This window comes from Trichechus manatus, unplaced genomic scaffold, assembly GCF_000243295.1.
Source record: "Trichechus manatus latirostris isolate Lorelei unplaced genomic scaffold, TriManLat1.0 scaffold00023, whole genome shotgun sequence".
NCBI classification, from domain to species: domain Eukaryota; kingdom Metazoa; phylum Chordata; class Mammalia; order Sirenia; family Trichechidae; genus Trichechus; species Trichechus manatus.
The window spans coordinates 16,802,726-16,818,416 of record NW_004443959.1 but is presented as its reverse complement, the minus strand read 5'-3'; the positions used below and the strand labels follow the sequence as shown (position 1 = coordinate 16,818,416).

At 40.6% G+C, this 15,691-nt stretch overlaps 1 protein-coding gene across 4 annotated transcripts in view; it reads right to left on the bottom strand.

The window, feature by feature from the left end:
- The window catches only part of EIPR1 (EARP complex and GARP complex interacting protein 1), a 173,364-nt gene that overhangs the window by 32,359 nt on the left and 125,314 nt on the right, over positions 1-15,691 (bottom strand). For all 4 annotated transcript variants that reach the window (XR_002823551.1, XM_023728297.1, XM_023728295.1 and 1 more), the window contains one exon: positions 1,529-1,628. Coding sequence is in view for 3 of the 4 variants with exons in the window: in XM_023728297.1 (XP_023584065.1) it covers positions 1,529-1,628 (100 nt within the window). In the remaining variant the exon portion in view is untranslated. The remainder of the gene's footprint in view (positions 1-1,528; positions 1,629-15,691) is intronic.

The following is a 15,691-nucleotide window of genomic DNA, read 5'->3' as shown; positions in this document are numbered from 1 at the left end:
GCAAGGTGCCTCTAGGTAGAATCTAACCTCATACCTTTCTGTTAGCAGCTGTATTAACCATTTGCACCACCCAGGGACTCCATATAAGCATCATAGAAACAAGTAAATATGAGAATCTTCGCTACAGAAATGCATCCAATAGGTTATGCTTTCCATTTCCTTTTGACAACATTTAGGCAATTTGGCCTCCCTAGGTACAAATGACATTGTGTTGTTGTTGTTAGGTGTGGTAGAGTTGATTCTGACTCACGGCGGCCCCATGTGTACAGCGTAGAACTGCTCAACAGGTGATTTTTTAGAAGTAGATCACCAAGCCTGTCTTTCGAGGCATCTCTGGGTGGGTTCGAACAGCCAACCCTTCAGCTAGTAGTCGAGCACTTACCCGTTTGTGCCACTCAACCTCCTAAATAACATTATAGGTTCTATCATTTCAAAATATTTATGGTTGATTTTGCTCTCTAAAGTTATTACTTTGACATACACAAATGCAAGAAGATTATGGATGCATGAAAACTACAATCAAGTATGAACAAATATATACTAATCAGTAAGAATATTTGCTCTATGAAAGCTAAAGTATTCAAAGCGATGAATATTTGAAAACAAAACTGGTTCCAAAGAAAGTAAGTGTTAAATGGTAAACAAGATCTGAAAATAAACAAGCTCTATTGAGAAAGCCATAATCTTTTAGACAGGAATTAGATGGGAACAACAAGCTATTCCTTCCACTGGTAGTTGGATACTGACAGTTGAGCTGTATGTAGACTGCCACATGGAAGAGTCATAGGACCACATATATAGAAACTATAGGATGGCTGATATGTTCTGAAAATAAAAAGAAAAAAAAAAAAATATATGTATTTACACTGAAACCTGTGAGAGCAGGAACTCAACAGGACGGCCTTGTTTTTCTGGGTCTCTCAAGTTTTCCGCCTTTGACAGGGGCTGTATTACCACTTTTCTATCACTCTCTATTACTGGAAAATATTTGAATTTTCCTTCTCTGACAGGTTTCCACCTTACACAGGTTTTACTGTGTGTATATACATTTATATGGGATTTCAGGTTTATTTATATAAATGTGAGTGAAAGGAAGACAGACTTAAAGGACACCAGGTCACAGTCATTAGTTGTACAAATCCATGCAATTACATTAAAAGAGCTAGCCAGTACTATTAAATGAATATTTTATAACTGCTCCTACTTAAAAGTGATTATTTTAACCAAATCTACTTTAAAAACCCATTCATTAAAAAGATAATATACTTGAAACAGAAGAACATGCTCTTGAACTTTCTCCTAGGAGTTATGTCAACTCTAAGACTCTGTGAAATGTTTGTGCACAGCCCTGAGGCCCAAGTCCAGGATTGATTTCACTCAGTTCTTTGACTAACGATTCAGTCTATTCATTTGTTATTTCATAATTAGTGTTAAAATTATGGATCAAGAAGGGTATGCTGAATTCAGCCTAAGGTTCAATTAAAAAAAAAAAAAAACCTACAAAAAACTTGTGATTCTTAGTACTTACCACAGCTTTGCTGGAGCTTTCTTGTAAATCCCACAGCAGTATATGGTTATCAGCCAATGAAATGATTTTCTTCCCATCTCCCATTGGCTCCCATACAACACTAAGAGAAAGACACAGATCAGATATTAACATGGTACATTTGAGATAACCCAAACTTGTACCTAAGAGCTTTTATGTACATTCTTTATAATTCAGCAGGCTCTTTTCCTGACCCATAGGCTTTAGAAGTATTTATTAAAACTATTACGTGATAATACTTGTGGTGAACATTGCAGTTGTCTCACCAACATCCATCTTCACCCCAAATAATTATTCTAAGTCGGTTGTCACAATGCCATTCCCCTTGCCAGTGGCTGATTTAAGAAAGGACATGTGACCCAATTCTCACAATGAGATGCTAAGGGAGGTCTGTTGAGAGGGAAACAATGGGGTGGTGGGCAGAGGGGATTGTTAAGGAGGCACAGGAAGAGACATTTCTCTTTGATCCTTTGTAGACTTTGATTTTGGATAGGATGCTGTAGTGGGTTGAATACTGCCCTCCCCCCAAATAAGTTCACAACAAATCCCTGGAACCTGGAATGTTAAACTTATTTGGAGAAAGGGTCTTTGCAGGTGTTAAGGATCTCAAGGTGAGATTATCCTGGATTATTCAGGGTCCTAAATCCAACAATAGGTGTGTCCTAATAAGAGCAAGGTAGAAGGAGATTTGAGACATGCAGAGGAAGAGAGAGAAGGAAGAGAAGGCCATGTGAAACTGGAGACAGAGATTGGAGTGATGCAGTTACAAGCAGAGGAACGAACGTCTTGGAGCTACCAGAAGCTGGAAAGGCAAGGAAGTAGGTATTCTTCCCCTAGATCCTTCAAAGGGAACGCAGCCTGGCCCACACCTGGATTTCAGACTTCTAACCTCTAGAACTGAGACAATAAATTTCTGTTATTTGAAGCTACGTAGTTTGTGGTAATTTGTACGGCAGCACTGTGTAACAAGCACAGAGGCCTACAACTTTTGTAGCCATCTCTTTACCAGCTCAGGGATAAAGGCAAAATACTGGAAAAGACAGGAGAGCTGAACTAATAGAAGAGCAGAGAAGGGGGGCTGAAATCCTGATACACCATGCCCAGAGTCTCCCCTACCTCTGGACTCCCTGTAACAGAAAACAATTTCCTTATGTTTTAGCCAATCTGAGTTAAAGGATTCCCAGTACTTGAAGCCAGAACATCCTAACAGATACAATGTATATCTGAATAATTAACAAAAGAGCTAAAAATCATATCATCTCTGTGGTAAAGCCATAAATAGATCAACTAGTTTTCAGCTGACCACAATATGGATTTTGTCTTCCCTGAAAAAATTGTTAAAATGCATTTTAAGAAGAGAATTTCATTTCATGTACTCTCATATTGAGTAACTGAGTACTATGGTCTAGAATTAACAGACGACATCAATAAAGGCCTGCAATACTTCTTTTTCAAAATGAACATAATACAATTGATTAGGGCATCCTCAGGTGAACTTCCTTTAAACTATCATTTCAAGACTTTCAATGGAGCTATTATTACTTTTAATCACAGCATTAATGTAATTCAAAACATTTTTTTTTCTCACTTACAATTTAAGAAACACACAAAACTCTGAAGAGCAATATTTAACACTATGATCACAGGTACGCTGCTGGTAGATTAGGCATAGAGTTCCCTGTATCTTTTATAATAATAACAACAAAAAGTACACAATATCCAGGAAACGTAATTTAAAAGACATAGCTGGAAGGGAGGTAAAAAAATCTGGTTCCCAAACCCTCTGCTCCTATTTAGTTAAGATAATGGTCTATTTCAATCTTGAAGATACTTCTTTAGAGCAGGAGGATCAAACTTCTCTGGGTACCTTGTTCTATCAGGGAAACTCATTTAGAGTTTAGACAATTTAACAATGAATTCCAAGGAAGAGTATGATACAAGGAAAGAAGGATGCAAACGGCAACTCATGGTTCTTGTCCTAGCAGATAGCAACGCACTCACCTGTGCTTGGTGTTTTCTACACATTAATGGCAATAAATTTAAACTGATTTATAAGCTCCTCTCAGATCTCAGTCATAACTTATGCATGCCTCCCCTTCTACCCAAAAACAAGCAGACAGAAAAAGAGCTGGGGCAAGGAGAACCTACCTGGTCTGTGACCATGCATACAGTGAAGTTAACTGCCCAATACTGTGTTAGCAAAACTACAATTTGAAAGTCATTACCACCCAAAAACCAAACCAAAGCTGTTGCTGTCGAGTCGATTCCGACTCATAGTGACCCTATTAGGACAGAGTAGAACTGCCCCATAGGGTTTCCAAGGAGCAGTTGGTGGATTTGAACTGCCAACCTTTTGGTTAGCAGTCAAGCTCTTCTTAACCACAGCATACCAGGGCTCCAGTTATTATAAAGATACTTGAAATTTTTAACAGACACTCCACAAAACCAGAGATTCCCAGGTAACTCACAAACCACAGGATAAAAATAGCCAGTTCCATGCCAAAGATTGACTTCCTAATGCTGAAGCAAAGTTAACAGCTTTAAGGCTCTCCACACACTCTCCCATAGACCACTTTTCCAAAACCCAAAACCAAACCTGTTGTCACTGAGTCAATTCTAACTCATAGTGACCCTACAGGACAGAGAAGAACTGCCACATTGGGGTTCCAAGGCAGTAAATCTTTATGGACCACCAACCTTTCGGTTAGCACCACCGGGGCCCCTAGACCACTTTTAGTGACTGATAAACACCTATCATGGATTCCTTGTTGGATGCTATGAATATCTAAGGTTTCCCCAGCAAGACTAAAGGCTTCTGGAGAACAAACTCAATTTATTAGGCCACTTTTTCTATCCCCCATAATGACCATCAACATTTAGGGGTACATGGCACTTAATAAATACTTACTGATGAATTCCAAGTAAGAGGGAAGACCTCCAGATAAGAGGAGATGCCTTATAAAAAATGAGACTATTTTAAATTTAGTCAAGCGCTCAGCTGCTAACTGAAAGGCTGGCGGTTCAAACCCACCCAGGGGATCCGAGAGAGAAAGACCAGGTGATCTGCTCCCGTAAAGATTACAGCCAAGAAAACCCTATGGGACAGTGCTGCTCTGTCCCATGGGGTCACTATGAGTCAGAATCGACTCAATGGCACACAACAATAACACATTAGTACATTAGGATTTGGAAAATAGAAACAATCCTAAAATAAGAAAAAGCTTTACAGTCCTCTGAACAAGCAAAATCCATGCACTAAACCTCATACTTGTTATTATTATTTTTTAATGGGAACGTGTCTCAAGTCCTTACGCAGAAATTTCCTTTACCTCTTCACTTACCCACAGTTCTAATATACTTGGTTATCTACTTACTAAGTCTACAAGAGAATGAAATCAGTGGTTTATAAGAGGAGAGGGGTTGTTTTAAGCGGGAACATAGGTAATAGAGCAAGCTGTAAAAACTGATTACCTGAGAGGAAGTAAGCAAAATTATAGGAAGTAAAAAGACACAATAATCTGGGGGCACTTCATATTGAATTGAATTTGGAACAGTAGTAGGTACTCTGTACAGCCCTAAGGGCAACACAGTATTATAGCTTGTGTGAGTAATTGTTCTTAATCATGGCCAAAAGTCACTGCAATTTACGTTCAGCAAGCTCTGTTTAAAAAGCAGTAGATATCAAAGTATGTTTTAGAAAATTTCCCATCTAAAATTGCTAATTTTTTTTTTTTTTTTTAAGTTTTGATGTTTAACCTCAGTGGTCAGGAACGCTCAAATTATTCAGAATAAGCTAGCCCTTATGACTTCGGATGGCTAAGTTTTAAATATAGTCAAAGATTAACAAAATAAAAACTAAATTGAGTTAACCTCATGAATAAAATACTGGATAAATACATTTACATCGGATACTACCGCAGATAAAAGGAGGATATTAAGTTCCACTTGTGAAGCATCACAGCTAGACAGTGAGTGACAGCTGCTAACACAAAGACTTAAAGATACTTCATGACAAATATTCAGATATTTAGCATCACAGACAGGGCCACAAATAGAAAACGCAGCATGGTACGAGTTGGAGGTACAGCTTCTGGGTCCTCTCCACCCCTAAATCCTCACAGGGTCCTACTGGCTGGCCATGAGACACCCCTGTGAAGTGAGGGTTCCACCATAACTGAGAAATCTCCTCTTTGCCATTCTCAGGCGGTGGGGAATGTTATACTCTCTTAACTCCTGATATTGCCGGAGACTCTGGTGAGGCGCCTGCCTGCTAAATAAATGACCAAACCGTGGCCGTCAAGTCGATTCCAACTCATAGAGATCCTACAGGACAAAGGAGAACTGCCTCACAGATTTTCCAAGGAGCAGCTAGTAGATTTGAACTGCCATCCTTTTGGTTAGCAGTGAGCTCTTAACCACTGCACCACCAGGGCTCTGCCTGCCTGTTAGTCAGGTATAAATGTACACAGCAGTCCCGCTACCTTTCTGGGCACTGATTACAGGGCCTGGGAATTTGCAGGTTAATACCGGGTGCTCCTGAAAACCTGTTTCCCAATCACCCTCAATCCTTTTTGCCTAGCAAGATGTATACATACACGTTTGAATAAGTATGGATTCCAAAGTTAATAGAGAATCAAAAGTGAATCACACGCTCACCTCTAAAAACCAAATCCAACAGCAACAGGATATTATGAAGAAGCTGCATGCTTCAGAGAAGATTCTTACTTCCGAATGTATGTAATCACTGGCAATAAAACCAGGGAAAATGGATCACCTTGGTCTAGCTTTGTTTCAAGAATAGAAGAAAAGAAGTGAAGAGGGAGGAAAAAAGGATTTCCTTCTGGAAATTGTGGTGCACTTTCCTTCTCTTTTTTTTCTCATCCAACAGATTTTCTATCTGCTTTGCAGGGGCCAAGGGATATATTTCTCTGAGAGAAAGCTTATGTTTCTCACTAACATTATCAGAGGACACAATACAATAAATCTAAAGTGGCTGCAGAAGTGACTTTTTATGTCTAAAAAGGGAAAATATATAATAATGCAAAAAAAAAAAGCTTAAAGAGTGCAGGAGGTAATATTGATTTACTTTAGAAAATAACTTGGCTTTGAGTTCTTCACAGGTGAAGGTTTTAAGAAATCCTTCATTTCTTGGGAAACAAAATCTACTGCTACCTTTGTTCTGAAGGTCACAAAGAATATCATAAGGTTATAATGACTCTGTAAAGAACACAGGGAAACAGAAGAAAACGAGGTTCTGAGAAGACACTCTCCAGAGACTTCTTATTAACGGAGTCCACGGGAGGAACATACAGCACACTCTAAGAGCCCTAAAGCACAATTCACCTCACTGGATTGAAAAGTTGTAACCTGGATTGGTTGGGTACACAATAATACCATGTACTGGCCTTTGGAGAGACCAAATAAAACTTATTCTTGCTATTGGTCTATGAAACCAACGGCACACGCACAAAAAGCTTACTTAGTGTCTAGAAAAACACCTGTGTGTGGCTGTATGTTTTCAGAGCAGTAGCAGGCAATTCTCTAAACAATCATGGTGCTGAGATTCTATGTTTCTTATTAGAGATAAATGTCAAGCAAAGAGAGGAAGGGATCAAGAGAGACAATTCAGAAGATTATGAACAAAAGTACATCAGGATCCTGCAAATTCCAATTATCTGAAATTGCATGAGTAGTGGTATTACTCTCTTTAAGACCAGGACTGAAAGCTGGAAAGAACAAATCCTGAGGGAGCAAATCATTTACAATAAGATAAATAGTTTGCAGATTAACATAAAAATAGACTGAATTTCTCTAAGGCAGTGCCAATTTCTTATTCATCTTTACCTGGCACACCCTTCAGAGCTTGGATTAAACATCACTTCCTCCAGGAAGCTGTCCTGATCCTTGGGAGAACATTAGGACATCAGGACTATCTCTTGTAGCAGACTGCACTTCCCTTTCATACATTCAGTACACTGGTCATTTTTTAATGTCTGGATTCCTTACTAGATTATAAACACTCTAAGAGCATGGATCATGTCTGTCTTACTCACTGATATATTTCAAGCACCCAGCACAGAAGAATTAATCATGCTCCTCTTTAATACGCATTCAGTGCATTTTAAAATAAAAATAAAATTGGAAACATACATGTACAATTCAGTAAAGATTGGTCCATCTAAGAACCCATTCAAGAGGGTCTGCTGCTTAGTATTAAAAGAATCTTATTATGGAATTCTGGGAAGATGGAGGTGTAAACAAACCATTGTTCTGATCCTGCCCACAAATACAACAAGGAAACAGCACTTGGCTTTGAGGGACTCTAAAGTGGGGAGCAGAGGAAAGTAGAGGGGAACTGTAGACAGGCAAGAATCAATGAATCAACAGTGAGTCACATACAGTAGGAAAACCACTTCTTCCATCGTCCCTGTTCCTCCCACCAGCCACATGGGCTGCCATCTGCTGTGAAATGGGGAAGTGGACCCAGAAAAGGAGCCTGTTTCCGCAACCACCACATCCTCTGCCCATACAAAGAGACAGGACCTCAAGGGTCTGCTCTAAGATCAACAAGGCAGACCTTCCCAGAGGTCTGTTTGGAATGTGCCAGCACCTCCCTTACCTGGAACTGTTGGCTGCAAGCCTACTGTGAATTGTTACAGAAGGCCTCTGGCAGTAGGGTCTGCTCTCACAGTTAATAATCTACCTGCCTCCCTGTACACCCCATAGCGCAGGCCTTGGAAACCAACAGAACAGCCCTCCCAGGGAATTGGTTGGGTCTGCCTGCTCCCCCTTCTTGTTGGCACTGAGGACTGCTGACTGAGGCTGCTGTGTACTAGGAAGCAGGAATCTTGAGTGGAGGCTATACCCACAGCCAACGTACTACGGGGAGGAGGTGGAAGAGGCTCTGATAGCAACAAGACAGACCTCCCTGGGGGTCTGTTTGGAGCGTGACAACCCCTCCCCTACCCGGACACTGTCACCTATAAACCTGCAGTGAATTACTACAGAAGGCCCTTGGAGTCAAGTCTCTTCTCATACCACTGTCTCTGCCTCTCTGGGCACCCCATAGCTCAAGCATCTGAAGCCAACAGGACAGATCTCCCTGAAGGTCACTTTGGGTTAGTCTGCCCCACATTATACTTGGAGCCCTGGTGGTGTAGTGGTAGTGGTTTAAGGTTGGCAGTTCGAATCCACCAGCCACTGCTTGGAAACCCTTTGGGGCAGTTCACTCTGTCCTACAGGGTCACTGAGTCAGAACTGACTCAACGGCAAGGGCTAACTATATACATTACTCATATTTAATTAAACACTAGCTGTTAGCCATAATTATGATTTTGGCCATTCTGACAAGTAACCCTTCCCAAAAAAGGGCTTTTCCTTGATCACTAAGGAGGTTGCATATCCTGTGAAATGTTTACCGGCCGCCTATATTTCTTCTGTGAATTGCTTGTTTACTCATGACATCTATTTTAAAAGTCAAACTAAGGAGCCTTCAGAGGGATTTTTGCTAACTTACCAGTTCTTCGCTAATGTTCCATCTAGGTAAACTTTCCAGACCGCTGGCTCCTAAATGGGTGAAGAGTTATAGAACTAGAAAAATGCCTAACTTTTCCTTTTACAATTTAATCAAGTCTATTTAATAGGAAAACAGATTCATAAAATTACAATAATTTTCAACAAAATATATTTGTCCAATGAAAGTTTTAAACCCTATTTAAAGTCAGCAGTCAACGTTCTAAGCACTTTGAGTAGGTGTCGGCAAACTTCTTCTATAAAGGGCCAGGTAAGAAATGTTCTAGGCTTTGTAGACTGTACAGCTTCTGGAACTACTCAGTCCTGTCACTGTAGTACCAAAGAAGCCACAGAGAACACATAAACAAATGGCAGTGGCTGTGATCCAATAAAACTTTATTTATAAAAGCAGGCAGTCAGCTGGATTAGGCCCGAGGGCTATAGTTTATGTGTGTGTGGGGGTGAGGATGTCTATATTATTGCCAGAATTAAAACACTAAAAACAATTAGCAGAAATGAGGACCACTTCATTTGTTTAGAACAACTCATATTTTGCTGGATCTTTTACTAATAAACTGCTTTATGTTGCTGTCATTGGCAAAAAAAATCTAATATAAATTTAAATTCTGAAATTGTACAGCCAATTTCACTCTAATTCATTTGCTCCAGACATTCCTGATGGTATATAGAATTCAGGATTCATTCTTCTCCCCTCTATATTTTTTATCTTTAAGAATGGGCTGGGCTCCCCCGAAAGTGGGCAGGAATATTCCTTGGAAGGCAATGCCAGCCATGTGGTGCAGGAATAATTAATGATGGCTCCAGCAGCCATGACTATGTGTCAAAATGCTCCAGATTAGATCAGAGAATCCCCAAAATGGAAAAATTCAAAGTAAATAAAAAGGACTGGACACAAGACTGTCACCTAGTCCAGGGACAGTCGATGCCTTCATATAAGTAAAAAAAGAGAAGCCTGTGTCACTTATTCACCTTTGTTTCCGCTATAGCACCTTGCATCGGGCCTGGCACATGCTATCAAAGTTCAATAAACATTTGTTGTTAAAAAAAGAAAAAGTTAAGAGGAAAATAAATTTTTAAGAGGCAGCGTTCACAAAACCAAGGACGGCTCCCGGCTCCCTGTAAGCCAAAGCTGGGCAGGTCTCCAGCTTGCGGAGCTTTTCTTCCCAACCTTTGCCCCTTGGGCTTAAAGACCCTTCTACTAGAAAAGGCATCTGCTTTCTTGGTGTGGAAATTGTATGCTCTGGGAGAAAAGTGTTTATTTCCTTAGCCAGGAGGCCCTACCCTCCAGAAAAAGAGTCTGAATCTCAGAGTTTAGCAAACATGCAGGTGCCAGACCAGCTAGGAAGCCAAGGATCTGATCTTTTCATCAGACAACATCCTTCCTGGAGTAGAGATCTGAATCCTCATAAGAATAGCTTTTTCTTTCATAAACTGTGAGTTAAGATTTCAGAAAAGTCATTCTTATGCAATTTAAGTACATATATGTTTTCCACTGGCAACACAGAACATCTTAATGCTGACAGGCTAACCTGCAAATTAAAAATTCACTCTGAAAAATGTAAATCAAAAAAAGAAAATGAAAATCTCCAATGGCCATTTTCCTGTTACTAAATCACTTCTCTCTTCAAAGACGTAAGCAAACTGAGCACTACAAATGGCTTTTTTTAAAAGATGGCTCAAATATGGACTTACAGATAGCATTACTTCTGGTATTCATTATTCAATTACCTTGGCTACTCTTAACGTCTGAAGATTGACAGCCAGTATCATCTGCACACCAACAGTTGGCTTTTAGTTTACAGAACTTCTTTCATTAAAGGTATTATTTTCAAACACGCATACCACCCCCCACCTCCCCACCCCCAAATAACAACAACTCTTCATGACTTAGGAGGGTAACTGGCTAGAGGATGAAGTGAAAAGGGTTCTTCAGGACTAATACATGGAGCTACCTAATTTTTCAAAGTAGTTGATAATAACAGAAAAAAATTGGTGCTCCTGTAACTGAAACTCTTTGAATGAGGTTCAGAACAGACTTCTTGTTTCAATGTCAACTTATGACAAAATTTATTTAAGCGAAGATTTGATACATTTATCATAAAATGCAAAGTTTTAAAGGTTTATAGCATAAGAATGAACAAAATTACCAGAAAGTAAACCAAAATCCTTTTCCTTGAGCAACAATTCCTTCTTATTAATCAGAATTCCTAGTAGCTACTGACCCTCATCAGTATTTGATCTGATGTTTGATCTTGATATAAAGACACACGATTAAAAAGAAATTCCAGATCTACAGTCCAGCCTACTGCATTCTAGGCTCTCTTTGAAAGCTAGAGTTTTAATGGAGACATTTTAATGGGAACTTCAGTTTAGGAGGTCGGTATAGGAATGTGCATGTTTACCAAGTGAGCGTGAGTAACCAGGCCAACAGCAACAACTAGTATTTCAGGGACATTTACTTCAAAGCTGTAAAAGCACTTTCACACGCATTATCTAACTTGAGTCTAGAGCCCTTGGTTCTGTGAATGTGCCTTTTGGTTTGACAACATAATACCACTATTTCCCTAAGTTACAAATGAAACAAAGCCTGGATAGACTGACTCGCCCAAGGTCACACAGCTATCACGAGGCAGACTTGTTCCTCACACTGACTCTTGGTTCAGTTCTTTTAAGTGTCCTGTACTACCACGACATTTCTGAGACCTCCTTAATTATACAGAGGAACTAAAAAGTGACTTTCATGAATATAGTCTGTAGACAAAGCTTCTTTAATCGACATGTGTGTATGAGGACAACAGTGAACCTTACTGAGAGAATAATTACTTTGGACAGTGTCAGGGAGTGCAGGACCAGTCGGAAATCCTACAACATGCTGGCATTCACAAAAGAGAGAACAGGCTATTTGGGTACAGACAAAAATTGTGTACAAGGAGGAGGACCAGACAAATGAATTAATTAGCATGGAACTGAAATGACCTTACAACAGAATAATGAGACTATAATAATGCCATCCTGTATATATATTGCACTTTATAGAGGAAAAAAAAATTCCACAAGGTAGGCAGGAAAATAATGATTAAAGATAAGGTAGCTGGGCCCAAAGTGGTTTGTTAGGGGACCTGGCCAAGGCTGCATAGGAAGCAAGTCAGGAACAAACCAGGTCGTTTGGTTCCTACCCCTGTGCTCCTTCCCTTACACCACGGTACCTTAGCTAGTGATGTGGGGAAGGGTGAGACTGATGCGGAGCCCTGGGAGCACAGCCCGGGGGTAACAATTTAATAAACAAGGAAGCAGGTATCACTTGGCAATTCCTGGCTAATAGGCTGAAAATAGCACTTGAGAAAGTTAGTTACAGTAACAGTGTGCAGGATATACTAAAGTGGAAGAAAAAGAAGAGATGTTATTCATGTAAGATCAGGGTACTCAAGACCAGATGAGATTTCTGGATGGGATCCTGGAAAGGGCACGTTCACTTTTATGTAATATTTACTGTTTACTATGTGCCAGATGGAGCCCTGGTGGCACAGTGGTTAAGAGCTACGGCTGCAACCCAAAAGGTTGGCAGTTCGAATCCACCAGCCGCTCCTTGGAAACCCTATGGGTCAGTTCTACTCTGATCTGCATGGTCACTATGAGTTGGAATTGACTCGATGGCAATGGGTTTGGTTTTCTGGTATGTGCCAGATACTGTGCTAAGCCCTTGGCATACATTTTCTTTTTCAGTGTATAATAAGCCTATGAGATGAACCCTATTCTCTTCCTTATTTTATAGATGAGAAGACAGACACAGGAAGTTGAGTGACCAGCCCAAAATTAAATGGCTATACGTGGCAGAACTGACCTTAGAACACGGGGTCTTAACAAGGCCTGAAAGTTCATAATTTTCAAAAAGATTGTCAGCTTCAGTATCATCAGTAGGCAGTGACTAAAGGAATATTATCTGATACCTTCAGGTTTAAAAGCAGCTAATTATACTAACTTTTACTGTGTTACCACACTTTAGAAAAACATAGCCAGATAGTTACTATTTTCCTATGGAATCTGTTATACTTCTGACTTATGGTATCAATGGTATCTGTGACTGATCCCTTATAAAGACACATACAAGAGCATCTGACAAGTGATTCAATTAAGATATCCCTAAGCATGTCCAAAGGAGCGCTGGTGGCACAGGGGTTAAGAGCTTGGCTACTAACCGAAAGGTTGGCGGTTTGAACCCACTAGCCGCTGTGGAGGAGAAAGATGTGGCAGTCTCCTTCGTAAAGATTACCTGTCACCGCCAGGTCGATTCCGACTCATAGCAACCCTATAGGACAGAACAGAACTGCCTCATAGGGTTTCCAAGGAGCAGCTGGTGGATTAGAACTGCCAATCTTTTGGTTAGTAACTGAGCCCTTAACCACTGTGCCACCAGGGCTCCACTAGTCTTGCAAATCCTATGGGACAGTTCTACTCTGCCCTACAAGGTCACTACGAGCCAGAACTGACTTGATGACAGTGAGTTTAGTTTGGTTCTGGAAGCATGTGCATGGAATTTTCAATCACCTCACATGCATGTGAAGCTAGACAATAAACAAGGAAGACCGAAGAAGAATTGACGCATATGAATCACAGTGTTGGCAAAGAATATTGAATATACCATGGACTGCCAGAAGAATGAACAAAACTGTCTTGGAAGAAGTACAGATAGAATGTTCCTCAGAAGCGAGGATGGCAAGACTTTGTCTCATGTACTTTGGACAAGTTATCAGGAGGGACCAATCCCTGGAGAAGGACATCATGCTTAGTAAAGTACAGGGTCAGTGAAAAAGAGGAAGACCCTCAACAAGATGGATTGACACAGTGGCTGTGACAATGGGCTCAAACATAGCAACGATTGTGAGGATGGTGCAGGACCAGGCAGTGTTTTGTTCTGTTGTGCGCAGGGTCGCTATGAGTTGGAACCGACTCAAAGGCACGAACAACAACCAGAAGCATGTCCACCGAGGAGAAGGGGAACAGGAGGAAGAAAAACCATCCAGGAATATAATGAATAATTAACCCAAGGAAATAATATCTAACTTTTAGTGTTAGGAGATTTTTAAAAATTAAACACACATACACACATAAAACACACACAATTAAGAGAATAGAATATATCTAAGGTAGGTTTTCGAGAGGCAGTAATGCACAATGGAGAAGCACACAGAGTCCGTAGCCAGCTTGTCTGAGTTCGAATTCCGGCTCTCTGTGCTTTGATTTTCTCATGTGTCCAGTGAGGATAATAGCACTGTACCAATATCATAGGTTTGTGAACATCAAATCAGCCTATATTTAGAACAGTGTCTGTACACAGTAGTTCTTCAATAACCCTTACCTACTATTAGCTGATGTAATTAGATCTGCGGTTTGTAAGCTGGGTGTGGTGCTGCCTGCCTGGGTATTTAGAAAAGTGTGTGGGTGGCTTGAGAGGTTTGCAATCAGCTACTAACCTAAATGTTGGAGGTTGGAAACATGCCACAGCGCCACAAAAAAAGGCCTAGTGATTTGTTTCCATAAACATTAGACAGCCAAGAAAACCCTGTGGAGCAGTTCTTACTCTGTAACACATGGGGTTGCCATGAATTGGAACTGATTCAATGGCAACAAGTTTTGGGTTGTTTAGTGAGCGTTTTTTGGTTTTCACAATAACTAGGAAGTCAATACCACCAGGGATGCTAAATGTCCTACAATGCGCAAACAGCCTTGAACAACGAGGAACTGTCCTGCTCCAAATACCAACAGCTTCCCGTTGGGAAAAAAAACCATGAAATTTGGTTAGAACATTAAAAATTAACACCTTTACATGCACCAAAAAAAAAAAAAAAAAGAATTCCCCTGGAGATTTATTTTAAGAAAGAAAAAATCTCCGGGAGAGGTCAGACACTGAATTCTTTAATCTGTTCTGAAAATAACAAATCCGTTGCTGTTGAGTCAATTCCGATGCATTGTGACCCTAGAGGACAGAGTAGAACTGCCCCATAAGGTTTCCAAGGAGCAGCTGGTGGATTCCAACTGCCGACCTTTTGGTTAGCAGCCATAACTCTTAACCACTGTGCCACCAGGGCTCGCTGTTCTGAAAGGCACTGAACTTGACCAAGTTTCACTGTTCTACCCACACTTCATGCGCAGCAGCGTGGGATCCTGAAGGAACAGCATCATTTTTGTAGCATCTGGTCCTCTAGCGGTCTTCCAACCAAACATTAGCCAGGCATCACACACATGACTTTTCCTTGGAGGTCTGATAAAATTCTAAAGCTCTGGGAGTTATTGTCCCATGCACAGGTGACTCAGCTCCATGAGCCCTGCGCTCTATAGTCCCTTCCACAGGAGGATCTTGTCTTGCTTTGTTTTGTGTGTTTTTTTAAGACTAACACACAATATGGGTAACTGATCTCCCTCTTCCTGCTCCTGTCTGTCTCTTTTCTCTTCTCCTTCCTCCCTCGCCACCCCCACCCCCATACACACACCCACTTGATATCTTAGCTCCAGGTATGCTTCCTCAGATCCCTTTGCTTTGAGAGACAGCTTAGTCCTTCCACTTCCAAGAAACAGTCTGATCCAACGCTAACGCTCAAGTCTGGCACCATTAGC